At 37.6% G+C, this 16,986-nt stretch overlaps 1 protein-coding gene across 3 annotated transcripts in view; it reads right to left on the bottom strand.

The window, feature by feature from the left end:
- PRKG1 (protein kinase cGMP-dependent 1) overlaps nucleotides 1-16,986 on the bottom strand; it is a 1,061,913-nt gene that overhangs the window by 118,891 nt on the left and 926,036 nt on the right. For 2 of the 3 annotated variants that reach the window (XM_036336760.1, XM_036336758.1), the window contains exon 8: nucleotides 10,938-11,003. In XM_036336760.1, coding sequence (XP_036192653.1) covers nucleotides 10,938-11,003 — 66 coding nt within the window. Of the gene's footprint in view, nucleotides 1-10,937; nucleotides 11,004-15,612; nucleotides 15,816-16,986 lie in introns of those variants that run through there. The other variant, XM_036336761.1, reaches the window with a different exon arrangement.

Here is a 16,986-nt window from a genome sequence, read left to right as displayed (position 1 = left end):
AACCTGGACAGAACCTGGCTGGAGAACCTAGCGAGGGAACTTGGCTACAGAACCTGGCTGGAGAACCTGGAGAACCTGGCTGGAGAACCTAGCAAGACAACATGGATACAGAACCTGGCTAGAGATCCTAACCAGAACTTCGCTGGAGATCCAGAGCAGAACCTCTCTGGAGATCCAGACCAGAACTTGGCTGGAGATCCTGGCTGGAGATCCTGGCTAGGCTGCTGATCAACTGAACACTGTCTCCGTGTCATTCCTTCTTCGCCGACTCCGTCCACACCTTTGGGGACCCCTGGACCCGCTGGGGTTGGACCCCGGCATCTGGCGCCCGAACAGGGACCCCTAGGTAAGCACCCCACACTCGGGACGGATAGGACTCCACCGTAGGAAGAGGGTGGATAGTCTTCGCCGACTCCGTCCACACCTTTGGGAATCCCTGAAACAGGATTCCCCTAGATGTAAGAAGACAGAACCAGGAGGCACAGAACCTACACAGAACGTTCTCTAGAGACAGAAGAACTTCGCTGGAGAGAACATGGCAAAAGATCCTGGACAGAAACTGGCCTCAGAACCTAGAGACAGAACCTAGCGAGAGAACATGGCAAAAGATCCTGGACTGAACCTGACTACAGAAATTGGCAAGAGAACCTGACTAGAACCTGGTATCTGAACCTGGCTGGAGAACCTGGACAGAACCTGGCTGGAGAACCGGGAGAACCTAGCAAGAGAACATGGACACAGAACCTAGCTGGAGATCCTAAGCAGAACCTCTCTGGAGATCCAGACCAGAACTTGGCTGGAGATCCTGGCTGGAGATCCTGGCTAGGCTGCTGATCAACTGAACGCTGTCTCCGTGTCATTCCTTCTTCGCCGACTCCGTCCACACCTTTGGGGACCCCTGGACCTGCTGGGGCCGGACCCCAGCATAGCTGGGGCCGGACCCCAGCATGCTCAGAATTCCCATATTTACTGCTCTAAACCCATCCCTTCTTCTCGACATTCTGTATCATCTATAAATTGGGGCCTTCTCACATCATAATTTTGGTTCACATTTTAATTAGTCACTTGGATAATTTCCATTTTCTCTGTTTATCCTTTCTTTCCTGGTACCTTGTTAGCCTCTACTATTTACTTCTGACATTTCAGAAAAAGGTTATTTGAGCGCTTTTCTTCTCTCACAATTTTCCAAAGCCTTTTAAATGTGTTTATTCTTCTCCAGGACAAAGAAGCTATTGCAAAACAATGAACAATCCTCCAAGTTTTAATTGTCAATAACTAAGCTCGATAAATCAATTACAAGAGAAGAATAAATGTCAATCTAGTTCTTCTGGGATGGTGACATATTTCATGCCCTGGGCTGATATGCCCCATCCTGCCTTTTAAGATCCCTTCGATCAAAAAGTCAGGCTGGTCAGAGTGCAGTGAAACAGATGTTCTCACACATTGCTACTGGGGAATGAACTGTACAATGGTCTAGACCATAACTTAAAAATACTCATATTCTTAGAATCCGCAATTCCACTACTGAGTAGCTCCTCAAGAAAATACTTCTAAAAAAAAAAAAATACCATGTCAAATCATATTTAAGAAACTAAAGAGACAAAGAGACTTAAATTATACTAGTGAAATGTTTTGTTAACATGGTAAATTACTAATTCAACATGATAGGATAATGTGATGTAATGGACTTTGAAAATAGAGAGATTTATGTTCAAACTCATTTCTGTACTTTCAGGTTATATGTTTTGCAACATGATATTTGGGCTCTCTGGAGCCAAGGTTACCTTAACAATGGAGGATAAAAAGTATTCTTTGCATGTTTTCTATGAGAGAAGGTATGTATATATGTATTTATACATATATGTATGTATCATCAATCTATCAATATCAATTAGCTTTGTTATTGGCACATGTGTTCAATAAATGACATTATAAATTTGTCTATCAGTATATCTAACTATACCTATCTACTTCTATTGATGAGTGTGTATGTGTGTTTGTGTGTGTATGTGAACAAGTAGGAAAATAGTTTAGACAGCATGATCTCACTATTTAAGAAAACATCCTGAAACATTAGTTACCATGAATATCTGTATTATATCTATATTTTTCTGTGCTTTCCAATTTTTCTCAATGAACAGTTATGTTTATAATACTTGACACTGACTTTGTAAAATGTAAAAACAAGACAAAGAAGGGAGAAACAAATCAACCCAGTGTGAATTATGCAACATAAATAAGTTTTCACTCAGCCCAAGTGGGTTTTTTGTCTAGAGAAAACTTTATTATCAGCCCTAACCTGCTTAGCTCAGTGGAGAGAGCGTTGGCCTGCGGACTGAAGGGTCCCAGGTTTGATTCCCGTCAAGGGCATGTACTTTGGTTGTGGGCACATCCCCCGTAGGAGGTGTGCAGGAGGCAGCTGATTGATATTTCTCTCTCATCGATGTTTCTAACGCTCTATCTCTCTCCCTTCCTCTCTGTAAAAAAAACCAATAAAATATATTTTTAAAAAAACACTTTATTATCAATAGTGCTTCTAGAACACCATCATCCTTACCAACTACCAAATCATTATTTGCCTTTGCTAGTCTGGTCTCTGTTAATAGCAGTTCAATTACATGACTATCACAGGGTGGGGCCTAATATGACCATTAGAGTTCATCAAAACTAGTAATTCTGAGAGGTCCTCCTTTGTAAGTAAAGCTTAGTCTGGGAACAGATTTCACTATTCCTGTAACTGATGCTGATCCAGTTCATGCATCTATGCTATGAGTTACAAAATGAGCACTCACTGCTAGACATATAGCAAAGAAAAGGAAGGTCTCAGATCTTTATGACCCAGCTGGGCCTGTAATAGGTGTCTCCCCAGGGAAGTGTACCTACCAAAATAAACAAATCCACTTAACTCCACCGAAAAAGCAATGTGAATATCTAAAGCAGAATTCAAAGTTCAAACTTAATGATTAAACTGTTGATTTTTAAACTGATTGTTAAGCTTCTGTCAGAAATTAATCATGGCACCCTGGCTGGTGTTGCTCAGTGGGTTCGAGTGTTACACCAAAAGGTGGTGGGTTCCAGTCTCAAACAGGACACATGTTCAGGTTGCCAGTTTGATCCCATCAGGCAACCAATCGATGTTTCTCTCTCACATCGAAATCGATCTGTCTCTCAATCTCTATCCCCCGCCCCCTTTTCTCATTCCCTTCCTCTGATCAATAAAAAAAAGAAATTAATTGTGGCATATTCCCCTTTTTGCTTTATCTCTAGAACACAGGGAGCATTATAATCCCTCCTGAAATAAAAAAGCTAAAAACACCATACAGAAAACTTTTAAAGAGAATTTCAAATATGACCCGCTTAATTGAAAAAATTAAGATTGATTTTTCAGATTTGGAAACAAAGTTTTCTCAGCTTTTCTTACTCATTCATACAACTGGCTTCTGAATTTCAAAGATGTTTATGAATCTCTAAAGAACAGTTTTAAAACATCCAACAGAAAAAAATTGCAAGCTTCAGAAATATAGATTGTTTTAAGCATTTACAGAAAAAAATTAATTCTTTATTCACTGGTACAAAACAAAACAATAATTATAATTAAAAAAAACTACAGTATTTTAAAACTCATTAACTGTGAACTCTAACACCAATTTCCACTCATTGTCTAATTGTCATGGGAAAGAAAACACAAACTCATTTCTAACTGCCAATGGAGTTCTCCATCTAAATATCTGAAAGGTTGCAGGTTTGATTCCCAGTTAGGGCACATACCTAGGTTGCAGGTTCTATGCTGAGAGGCAAGCAATCAATGTTTCTCTCTCACATCAATGTTTCTCACTTCCTCTTTCTCCCTTCCTCTCCCTCTAAAAATCAATAAACATATACTCAAAGTGAGGATTAAAAAACTTTGGAAGGGAAGCTTTTCAAAGTGTTATAAAAATGCACTGAGCCAGTGTGGCTCAGTGGTTGAGCGTCAACCTATGAACCCAGAGGTCACAGTTCAATTCCTGATCAGGGTATATGCCTGGGTTGTGGGTTCGGATCCCCAGCGTTAGGGCATGCAAGAGGCAGCCTATCAATGATGCTCTCTCATCACTGATGTTTCTATATCTTTCTCCCTCTCCCTTCCTCTCTGAAATCAATAAATTACATATATATATATATATATATTAAAATCCATTAGAATACAATAATGTGAATGCATTATCTATCTTGATTACTCATTAAAAACTGTGATTTTAGTTTGCCTGATACTTCCTGGCCTCAATTTTCTCACCTGTAAAATAAAGCTGAACTATTACAGGGTTTAACAAGCTACTGCCCTTTGCCAAATGGCGAAGTTAAGCTTTTATGACAAAGAAGTAGCCACAAAACTGAAAATAGTATGTATTACCTCACCTTTTATAGAAAAAGTTTGTCAAGATCTGGTCTGTAAAGTCCCTCCTATTTCTCGTTCTTAAATAGCTGCTTTGACTTTCTGACAAATCCTGTCACCATCTAAATTTTTTAACCAAGTTTTTTAAACAACAACAAAAAAATGTTCTAAGTGTGATTAATGGTCCACTAACATAGTAATGACATGGGACTCTTTTGAACAGAGTTCATAGGTGACCAGAGTACTGTGCAAACTTTCTATGGGGTTGTGACTTAACAGGTTAGAGCTTGGAATTACATATACAATACAGATAAAAATAGTATTTACATATTTGCCTCTAAACCCCCAAAATACTAGATGTCTGAGTGGATGGCATATGGCAAGTGACCAGTGAGTTCTAGTTGGGTGGATAAAGCAAGAGACTGGGCCCTTGCCATGAGTTTTCCCAACAGTGATGTTTTGTATCATTTCTTTACGGACTTTAGGAGGAGGGCCTACCATTTTAAAGCCTCATACCTCTTTCCATGTCTTTAACCAACAAATACTGTCTCTGGATATGTTCCTTTTCCAGTGGAAATGTGCTTATTTTGTAGATAGATCATGCTTGCTCAGGGCATGCTACAATTCAACTCACATCATTAAACTGAACCAAGAAAACATCTCCCTTTCTTCTAAACTTCTGGATTTTATCTCTCCTGCTTAATAAATATTTTTTTTTGTAAAACTCACAAAACAATAACAGCTCCATAAAAAAGATAAGCCCAAATGATTGCAGCCGACACCATTCTTCATGAGGCACATTTGCTTTCTTGTGATCCAATATCCTCACATCACCCCAGATTTCATTCTCGAAAATGAATCAAAATAAAATCCACTTAGACTGTAGGAAAGGCTGAGGCTGCGAAATATTTTAAGTTTATCACCCTATCAGTTAAGCAATGTGGCTACAGGTATTGTGACATGTGGAGTCCCTATAGTCCTATCATGTGGACACAGGATGGCGAGCTATATAAAGACAAGGACACAGGTGACTAGATGGTGCATAGGCCCCCATGAGACTGACCTGGTTGGTGGGGTTAAAATAGTGCCTGAAAGATTCTGCTGTATCCAAATTTTCCCCTTAATTATCCTTCTCCTCTCCCTGCTTGGCACCTGAAAATTCTAAACTCTTTTGGATTTTCATGATTTTTCAGTCGTCTGGAGTATGTCATCAAAATGCAAATAAGTCTGCAGAGGACCATCTTAATCTCTAATTAGCTGTTAGCCAAATGAATACAAAGCCTGGAGTAAAGTCCTAGAGAATACAAGAATGAAATTAACTGCAGGGATCAAAAAACAAAGAAACGTGGTGTGTGCACGGGGGTGTGTAGTGTCTACAGAGAGTACAGTGAAGAAAACAGGAGACTTGGGGGAAAGGGTGTCAGGGAGGGGAAGGCACGTAGACAGATGGCACCTGGAGGACCAACACTGAGGGCACTTCAAGCAGTGTCTTTATGTATTCGCTTCATTTAAAAGACAGGCTGGGCTCAGCATTAAGGAAGATCTGAACAGGACTACTGGGAGCCACACTCCAGTCTTTAACACTATTAAAAGTCAGGGGTCAGCAAACTGTGGGTCACAGACCAGATTCAGCCCATTGTCTGACCAGCAGCTAAGAATGATTGTTGTATTTTTAAATGGTGAAAAGAAAAAAGAAAATCTTAGAAGATGAATAAAACTTCTTGACACATGAAAATAATATGAAATTTAAATCTCAGTGTCTATCAGCAAAGCTTTATGAACGCAACCAATGTCACTTAGTTATGGAATGTCTTTGGTTGCTTTTGCTCTACAACAGCAGAGCTGAGGAGGTGCAACAAAGATCATTTCACCCACAAAGCATAAAATATTTACTATCTGACCCTTTCTAGGAAAAAACATTCCCTTACCCCTGGTTTAAGTCCTGCAGCTATGGCTTCACATTTGCATACCCGCCTGGGGAAGGAAAACTGCACTAAATACAATCCACTATGTTTCATGGGGAAGTTAGTGATCATTTATCTTCCTGGACCCTGTGCCTCGATGAGCCTCACCCAACCCTTCATCAACATTCTTAGCAGAAACACCTATGGCACTCTCACTGAGAGAAATTGGATAAATACTATTTTCTCCGTGTTTCCATCTCTTCTGACATTTTGATTCCAGTTTTAATACAAGTAGCCATTTTAGAAGTTGAAGTATCTCTATAGATCAGGGAAGCCTATGTGAGTGTGGTTCAAATTTTTAAGCTCCTCGAGCTATAGTTGCCTCATGTGTAATAGTCATATTCATGCCATACATTTTTTAAAGTAACACGATTCTAAAAATAATAAAAGTAGCAAGATTTTTGCCACTAGGCTAATGATTAGAAGGCAACTCGTATGTCTATTGCTGGTCCCAAGACCCATAAAAAATAGAGCAGCAAACAGGTTATCAAAAGTCAATGGAATTGGCTATTTGCAATGTCCTGTAATCTGACACCTGACATTCGCTCCTAATCTCATCATTTTTATGCCAAGCACACTGCACTTCCTCTAGGCCAGTTCTTGGTAGCAGTGTCACAACTGGCTCTAACGTGTGACTAAACATCATGTGTCATCAATGAGAGGGTAAGCTATATGTGGTTTGTAAATTATCTTACCAACTCCTAGGAACCACCTGGAAGGACGTGGAGTGGGGGGTGGGGGGTTGGGTTAGGGTTAGGAGAATAGGAAGACCCTTGGGCTCGCTAAAGAGCTTACCCGCATGGAGCCAGAGAAGTTTCTGTGTACTTTCTAATTAATTTTATGTAAAGAATGGATTTGGTAAAATAAAAGTTTGAAATCAATGGTGATAAAATGTCATTGACATTACTGGGGTGATAGTCAAAATAATTAACAGCCAGTAGGGCATAGGTTCTGGCCAGTAAGAATGGAAACTGGTCCTGGTAACTGTCAGATGCCACCTTTTAGTGGTTGGATCAAGGAGATCTGGGTATTCCTAGGTGCGGGAATCAGATAACCAGGGCAGCAGGTGGAAAGCACATGAATGACGTTCAAACAACTACATATCAACCAGCATAAAAATATTTCAGTTCTCATAATCTGTGTGCCTATATCTTGAAGGTTGCACAGTAAGTCTGCAACAGAGCTTCAAGTCTAACTTAGAACTTAATTTTGTAGGGAGAAATATACAACTTCTAATATTCACTAGTACTTACATTACTGTTTTTAACAATGATCTCAATGTCAAAAATAATTTATTTTACTGAACATCTAGCTTAATCAACACCTTTCCATGCCAAAGAAGAAGTAAATATTCCATAACAGTATGAAATACAACAATGCCACTTACTCTTATACTTATTGTTTCTCATGGATTCTGAAGCAAGAGGTGCTAAAGACACCTAGATGTTTATATATATTAAAAAAGATGTATTAATAGAAATAGATTGTTCCTTTAGACTGATATTCTTGTTTTTCCACTTCACAATGTTTTTATTTCAAGAGGTTGCCTCTTTTTTAAATGTATCTTTATCGTCAAAAGTATTACAGCTGTCCCTCTTTCTTTCCCTGTTGACCCCTTCCACCCCAATCCTGTTCTCTCCCCAGGCCTTCTTCCCACTAGTGTGTCCACGGGTTATGCATAAATGCATATAAGTCCTCCAACTACCTTTACACAGCCTCAGTTTGAATAGCTCCTAGATCCCTTGTGAGCATTGCTTATGATGACCTTTTCTATCCCCCTCCCCTTCTTCCCTCTGAGAATCCTCAGTCTGTCACATGCTTCCATGTCTCTGGGTCTATTTTGTTTTGTTAGAATAATATTCCTTTTAAATATTCTTTCATGAATTTTGGAATCACTGCAGATCATTACTAAGATAATGATTAGGTTGCAAGAAACCAATTCTCAGAGAATGCTATTTGAGGAAAGCATGTATCTGTTTATCATTTTCTAGTTTGTGAGTATGGAAAACAGTTTCTGACACGCATGATTAGTTACAACTAATTAATTCTTTTACTCTCCCTCCGGAATGATAAGTCATGTGCTTATTTAACCTGGCCCCCCACTTGTAAATTTGCTCTTGTTGACAGTTCTGCCATCTGTTTGCACGGGATGAAGCCCTGGTGCCCCCCTAATTGGCCATAAATTAGGTACCAGCCCCAGGCTTTTGACAGGATCCTTCAGTTACAGTTTGATTTCTTTATTAAGCTGTAAATCCAATACTTGGTGGGAAGCCCCCACTCTCTCCTAAGAGTACAGAAATGCATTTCTTGAGTCCTAGACCCAAGCTGTCTTCTCGGTATTTATGTTTAAGCTAGATCTCACTCAAGATGTCCTCTCTATATAGATCCATAAGACACACTTCCACTGATTATAGAGAAAACCTTTAAATCAATAAATGTCTATGCCTTTTGTAAGACGTGGAAGTAAGCATTTTTTGAGTGCTTACTACCCATCTTGTGATGCCTATGGAACTTTACGTATGTTAAATTGATCTTCAAAACAATTTTATAATTTAGGTAATATTATCTTACTTTTTCCAGATGGGAAAACTGAGACAGAGTTTAAGTAACTTGCCCCTATTGTCATAAAATGGTGCAGTCAGGATTCAAATTTTGAGTTTTATTTGCCAAAGCCCGGGCATTCTCCACGGTGCACTCTCCATATATGACTACGCTTGAGAAAAGAGGAAATTATGATGAGGCAAAAGTATGTGTGTGATGCTACTTGGTACTCCTGCATCTCTCAGGCCCTCAGTTAACTAAAATGAAGGAGCTAGACTAGATGACCCACAAAATCTCACCCAATTTGATTCTTTGTGATTAGGTTAATCTGCAATTTACCATTTACCATGAGACTTATCAAGTTATTAAACTTCTATTGCTCTACTTTCCTCTTCTTCAAAACACCTATGATCATCACTTAGATTGATAGACTTCTCACCAAATATTCCACCCTTAGGCTCTCCCTCTATTTATCTTATGCAGCATTCTCAGGTTAGCCTACCAAATAGTGTTAGAATGGCATTATTTTGCTGCATAAAATATCAGTTACTCTCATCCCAATACTCAATGTTCTTGATGAACCAGCCCCAAGATGTCTATAAACTTATTAGTCACAACATCTCCTCCAACTACCTTTACACAGCCTCATTCTTGACAGTTTAAATGGCTCATAGTCCCCATGTGAGCATTGCTTATGCTGTGCACTTTATTTATATCGCCTCGCCCGTATTTCCAGATCCACCTAATGATACCATTCTTTCATGAAGACTTCCCTGATTCTCCTCAGAAGTAGTCACTCTCTTTTCCAGACGCCCATAAATATGTATACTGACTCTTTTGTATTCTTCCTTGCATGATGATTATTTGTGTATATTAGAAGCTAACCTCCAAACCAGGATTTGTGCTGCTCCTTTGATTCCTCTCATGGTCCCTCACAATGCCTTGTGTATGATAGATCCTTAGTAAAATGTTGGCTGAATGAAAGAATGAATGAATGGGTAATTGTTGTTTCTGGGAACTAAACTAAGCATGTCTACTTCAGAGATATTTATGGATACAACTATCACTGCTCTGGTTCTAGAGATCCAGTTCAGAGGGGCTTCCTAACATGAGATATGTGAATCAGGTGGGATCTCTCATTACTCAGACCTCCCGCGCTCAACCTCAACTCCAGCATTCTGAGCTGATCAAATCTGCCCCCTCAGTTTCCTTCCACCCTGATACTCACAGACTAGTCCAGCTCCACTAAACTGGATGCTTTACAGTACTTCTCCTTAGGCCCGGCACTTGGCTTTTCTGAGAACTTATCAATACACACCGCAATGAGGAAAAACAGTGGGTGCTCCCAGAGAGCGCATTTGCATTTTAACCATGCTCTTGGAGAGTCAGCAATCTGACATCTGCAGTTTAACTAATAAAGCATTCAGGTCATGAGAACAGCAAGCCAGAATGGAGGGAAGGAACAGGGCTACGTATCGTGGAACAAACTTTTAAGGGTCCTAAATATATGCCTATGGCTAGAAGATGCTTTCTTCAAAACTGTCTTCCTAAAATGCTTCTCTTATAGGAGTCTGGGGATGGAAAAAAAAAGACGAGATAACTAAAATATGCTCAAGGAATAGTCTATTTCCTGATAATAATAATATAACATTTGATTATGATTAATATATTATCATAGTTATTATCCTTCTAAAAATTTACACAAATATCAGGCATCGCTTGAGTGCCTCCTGACTAAAACACATTTGGACACATGGCTTTCCTTGCGTGTTCCCATTAATCCTCACAGTACGGCTACCATGTTGCATGATCCCCAGTTTATAAATGAGCTGAGGCGAAGCTCACAGTGCTTAAGTACCTTGGTGACGACCACAAAGCTAGACTGGCAGACTTAGCTACTTTCAGGAATAACAGGAAATGACAGTCAAGTATAGAAGTCATTTTAAAATGAAAATATATGAAACAAATATTAATAGCTCCATAAAACGATGTCTAATTTCAGGAACTCATGTATGCCACTGATATGAGTGTGCAATATGCATAACAAAGAATGTACTTACTCTCTGTCGATCACAAGGCAGGTCACTGCTTCTGCAGCAATTACGTTTGCTGTCCTCACATCCTCCCTGTATGAAAAAGAGAGAGACACTGAAGTAAAATAACCTTTACTAGCAAACAAAAGTGTTCCTTGTGATTCATTCAGGAAACCTAGTAAATTATGTATACTCTTATGATTTATCCACTTCCAGGTTTAAGCTTTGTTCATCTTTCAAATTTCTTTGTTCTGAGGAACCACCTTGTTCTTGTCATGCAGCACCCACATTTTACAGTTATAATTCAGCCATTACAATCTTCAAACGTAAAGTTTCACTCACAGAAGTGCAACAGAGTTTTATATTATCATTCCCTCTGCTCTCTGGGGAATTACCAAATTAATTGGTCAATGATAGAGACAGTAATAAACATGGGCAGATGAAATTTTTAAAGGACCTGAAGGAATATTTCTGGAGACTGAGAATATAATTCATAGTGTGCGTGAATTTATCATTCTAACCTTGAGAACAATTGATCTGTTTCAATTATTCCCTTACTTTAGAGATCCTGCTTTTATATGGCTCAATTTTTGGCAACTTCTAGCACATAGTTACTTATCTGTGTCAGAGCTTATGGTTCATCAAGAGTATTTGACAAATCTTAGTCCCAGTGACCGAAATCTGTATATACTGTCTCTTTAGAAGCTTGTAATTTGTCACTGCAGGGATATCTGTCAACCTCTTAAACCTTTAAAAAACCTTCCCTGATATTTCTGTCTGATCCAGTAGTCAAAGGTGGATTTGGTAAATTAGCATTCACATGGCATTTTGAGCTACTGAAAAATTAATGGTACCACTGACATAAAAACATAAGTTATACTTGAAAACGTACTCTATTTCCTATCAAGGTAACATTTCTAAGTTAATATTATTAATGATGAATATGAGTTTGAAATATGTTACAGAGATATGTACACAGGAAATAATATAGTGTTAACACATTCCAAAAAGCATACTTAAAACATCATATGTCTCTACAGGATAGAGAAGTAAGTCTTAAAAATAAAGATATTTTCTTTTTTTTAAGTACACCAAGTTGTCACATATAATTCTGAACTCTATTTTGTCCACTGATATTTTTTCTTTCATTGTTAGTACATCATGCTATTAAGATCATTGTTGCTTTACAGTGACTATTTTGTATTTAGAATTTGGTAAAGCAAGTTTCCCCTTACTGAAATTCTTTTTCAAAAATATCTTGATGATTCTTAAACATTCACATTTTATGTAGACTTTAAAATAAATTTCCTCTTCCAAAGAAACCCATTCTGGGACTCTGCTAGAGTTGTATTACATTTATACATTGATTTCAGAAAAAAAGGATTATGATTCTAATAATTTCCATACAAGAACATATGGCATGACTCTCTACTTGTGCAGATCTAGTTTTCTGTCTTTAAATAATATTTCTTAATCTTTTCCACTTGGAGCTGACATTTCAAAAACAGTATTTTTAGGTGTTTTATATCATTAGTTTCTCATGAGTGGCATCCTTTCCCATTTCTGTTTCTCACTGGTCATTACTTAGGAAACAAAAAAGGTATTGGTTATTGTAATTTTTAACCTGCCTACCATACTAAGTTCTCTTTTGATTCCAAAATTTTCATTATCATCTCCACAACTCCCAGCATCCTCCTCCCAGTGCCTCCTTCACATTCTCCACCGTCCAGACAAACTGTCCTCCTTTCCATTCCTGAACACCTCACCTCCTTTAACGTGCCTTCCCTAAGCCTAGGGATCTTGTCTCCAACTCCTTGGCTAGTTCACCCATCTTATCCTTTAGATCTCAGCCTATGTGCCCCTTCCTCAGGAGAACCACGTGAGTTAATGAGAACATGTTCACTGTTTTTTCATTCTCAAGGTCCTACATACCTCTTTGTCCAACCACCTATCACTGCAGTTACACATTTATTGGTTTAATGACAGTATGTTCCTCCTACTAAACCACACGAGGGCAGATTCCAGGGCTACTTTGGCTCTCCATTTTACCCTAAATGGCTGACACACAGGAGGTGCTTAGGAAGTGTGTGGTACAGGATGGCACAGGCACCACAGTCCCAGGCCCACCACAACAGGCTCTGGAATCCCACTGTAGTGGTTTTACAAGACAAGCTACAAGCTGTGTGAAAGGCTCAGCTTTCTCTTCTGTAAAAATGGGGAGAGTAAGACTGCCTACTCACTGTGTCATATTAAATGAGATAATCAAAGATTTGTTTATCATAATGCCTGGCACATAGAGAACAATGTGTTCTGTTGTTTATTATTCCTAGCTCTCGTCAGCAGTGCTGTCATGTCTGTCCTTATAGGGTGATGTGTTTTATGAAACATTCCTACCCAAGAATGAGGTGTGGATTTTCTTTTTGTTCCATAGAAGTAGACAACATATTTTCAACTCCATTATCACTTTCTGAGTGGGAATTTTTGATGAAGTGGACATAAGTAGAAAATGTCAGTAATGCCCATCAGGTCTTCTATAAATTGTATGAATGGCTTATTTCTAAGGAGGTTGCTCAATAAAGTATAAATTATTACAAATTGCTGCCATTGTTAAACACACACACACACACACACACACACACACACACACACACAAAACAACAACCACATCATAGTTTTATAGAGAACATCATATTAAATCTCACTTTCCCTAAAACATACTTCTATCTTAGCAATTTAAAAACTGCTCACAGTCTTTCAAAGTGTGAAATATACAAGATAATGCTTATTTTTTATAATATTTTCTGTACATATAAATTTTAAAAAATGATTTCATTACAAATTTTCAATATTTTAAAATTTCATATTATCTGGCATAAATTGGATATATTTAAAAAATGAATGTAGTTTTCTTGCAACAATAAGTACATAGATATTTTTAAGTGTAGATGAGGAAAAATCAAAGATCAGAAGAGTGACAGAGTCAACAGAAATTGAAAATATTTTATTTTAAGAAAGAAAATCTATAAGTGATAGCCTACAATCAGGTTTAATACCATGTAAAGTGACATATACCAAAACAGAAGAGATGTATAATGTAGGAAAACAACATATTAAACAAGAGATTGTAATATTTGCTAATTAATGAGCATCTAGTATATATCAGGATCTAGATGAAATCTCACACAAACCTCATTTAATGCACCTAACAGAGGTGGATATTTTATCCAAGATTTACACAGGGGTATAAAGGTTAGGTAACACACCCAAAGTCAGACATAGCAAATGAGTTGTAGCCCTGGAATTTGAAAAAAGATCTGGCTGGCTCCAAAGTCCATGTTCTTTCCAAAACAGTCCACTGTTGATACACTGCTGTCCAATTTATTTACACAACAGTTCTGACTTAATTTTAATGCAAAATAACTTCTGAATAGTAAGTAGTCATAATGTCTCTGTCCATCATCATAAAAATATATGTAATTGTTAATAAAACAGCATTAGTATGTTTATGAGTGCCCAATTGCAAAGCTAATTCAGTAAAGCATTTGATTCCCAAACTTTTAGAATTTCTCTCCATAGCTATGCCCTAGCCATGTTATGTTGCTTTAGAATAATGCTACATAAAAAAATACAAATTATTCAAGGCCAAGTTCATTCAATGCCTAACTCATGTGGCCATTACATTGTCATTGTCTATTAAGGTACTTAATGCCACTATGACAGTCTATGCAGTTGTCTAAAATGTCAGACCTGAGTACTCAGAGAGCTGCTCCTGTAAAGTACCATATAATATCTTCCCTAGTATTGACATATATAAATCCCTTATTTTATGAGAGACAGTAGAAATTTATAATGAGAAAATATTACTCACAGAAGCAGACAATACTGTGATTTACTGTGTATGCTTATTTCCTTTATAGGTCAAAGAAGCATGTCAAAAGCAAATATCATTTGGATTCAGATATAAAATATTGCATACTCATATAATGCAGGGGTCTTAATAGCTCCATGTTGTTATAAAACTTATCTCTGTTCACACATAGCTGTTCTGGTTTCTCACAGAACTTCTGTGCTAACAAACCTAAGTTAGCAGGGTTTCATGTAATATAGATTTAGACATGGGAAAAGAGGAGAAAAAGGGAGATGGTGTTATTTTTAAAAACTGAGGTTTCTTTCCATTTTAGTTTTTGGTAGATTAAGGTATTTGACAATTTCTAATAGATGAATATAACAAGCTTTTGAAGAAAAAAGAAAACATTGGCCATGAGAGAATTTTATAACTAGAGTTATATGTACAATATACTTAATTAAAAACTTTCACCATACACATATTGCCTTTGAACACTCAGCACACTTCTTTATAGCAAATAAATATACACGCATCTATATAATAGTCCAGGCTTAACATGTGCATCTTCTTTAAAAATAAAGTTTCATATTCATGCATTTCTGTACCAGTATTAGTTGATTTTAGCATTACAGTTAATAAACATGTACTATTGCAGAAGTAGCTACTTTTTGGCGGATTAAAAGATATTTTACAAAGTTGCTATTGATTAATGATTAATAACTGTCAAAGCTATGCAGTTTAGTACTGTTCTCTTTTTAAGCATTTTTGGAAGAGTTAGAAATTGCTTTCAATGAAATCATAGAGCATGAAAAATATCCAAAAATATTTTCAAATAACAGTTTTCTGTGCACTGACTCTGATATTCTTTGCACTTCATCACTGGAATCTTCATCATCGCTGTATCCCAAAGTGGAATCACTGTCAGTATCTGAATAATCCATAGCAAGGCTTTAGCATGGACTCCTCTTGTTCTGAAGTAATTCTCTCGTGTCTCATGGCTGGTAGAGAACCGAAGCGTTGATTTATATCTCAGGGGAGCACAGAGTGCACGAGGCCAAAGTAGGATGTAGTTCAAGCAAAGGCTCGTCTGAGTAAGGGCTCTCCCTTCTCAGCTCTAGAGCCACGTGACTACCATCAACAAAGTCCTAGCATTCCCTAGGTGCCAGCCTTCTTGGAAACTGACATTACTCCAACTGCCTATGAATTTACAGCTATCCATGAAGCAGAGCCCTTGATTCTCAATCAAATGCAACAGCTAAATGTCCACAGTTAAGTCTGGATCACATAGGACAAAATAAATCCTTTTCAACTCCAAATCAAGGGCAATCTTACGACCATAAATAGGATATTTAAAATGAATAGGATATGACAAGTATCAAAGGGCCATTTAAAGTGAAATTATACTTTGAATTAATTATGAACTAGAATTGTAGAGTTTATGGCAAAATTCAACTGTGCTATTTGAAATTGTATTCCCAGAGCAGGTAAGTGTTTTTGAAGAATAAGTTGTATCAGGCCATTTACTGATCTACTTTCTATTGTGTCATGAAGTTATTCCAACATGACTTACACCTCCCATATTCTAATAGAACACACATACTAAGTGCAAAATGAACTAAGACATGCAAATAAATGCATGTCTTCTAATCAAGCTTGGCACAGAGTAAGCAACCAATAAATGATAGTGTATCATCCTCATCACTGTTGTTATCACATCATCATAATCCCTTTAGGGTCCTCTAACATCCAGGAAGCATGTTACTCTCTTGAATACTCTTTCTCTCATAAAACCTTCTTCCCTAAGTCTCTATGATAATATCAGTCTCCCAGTTCTTTTCCAACATCACTTTCTCAATTTATTTTCTTAAGTCCTCTTCCCTAGTTCACTGAAATCTAGGTGTTTCTCCAAAAAAATTTTTCCTGCCTTCTTTTTTTTTATTGCTCTGATTTCTCTTATTAAGGAAATCTTAACATAATCCTATGGCATCAGCTATTATATTGAAATTAATGATTTTCAAGTCTTAGTTTCTTAACATTTACCTCTCCTACTGGACATCCCTGTCTGGAAGTTCCATTGCAACCTTTAACTCAAACCTAACTCATTTTCTCTTAACCTCAAAACCACTCTTTCCCTTGGGTAACCTTTTCTCGGTAAATGACATCTTCATTCTTGCATTCACCTAGCCTCAAAAGATTAGATTTATTTATTTTTTTATTGTTCTCTCTCCA

Source organism: Myotis myotis, unplaced genomic scaffold (genome assembly GCF_014108235.1).
Source record: "Myotis myotis isolate mMyoMyo1 unplaced genomic scaffold, mMyoMyo1.p scaffold_m19_p_15, whole genome shotgun sequence".
Taxonomy (NCBI): Eukaryota; Metazoa; Chordata; class Mammalia; order Chiroptera; family Vespertilionidae; genus Myotis; species Myotis myotis.
This window is presented reverse-complemented; position numbering and strand designations above follow the sequence as displayed.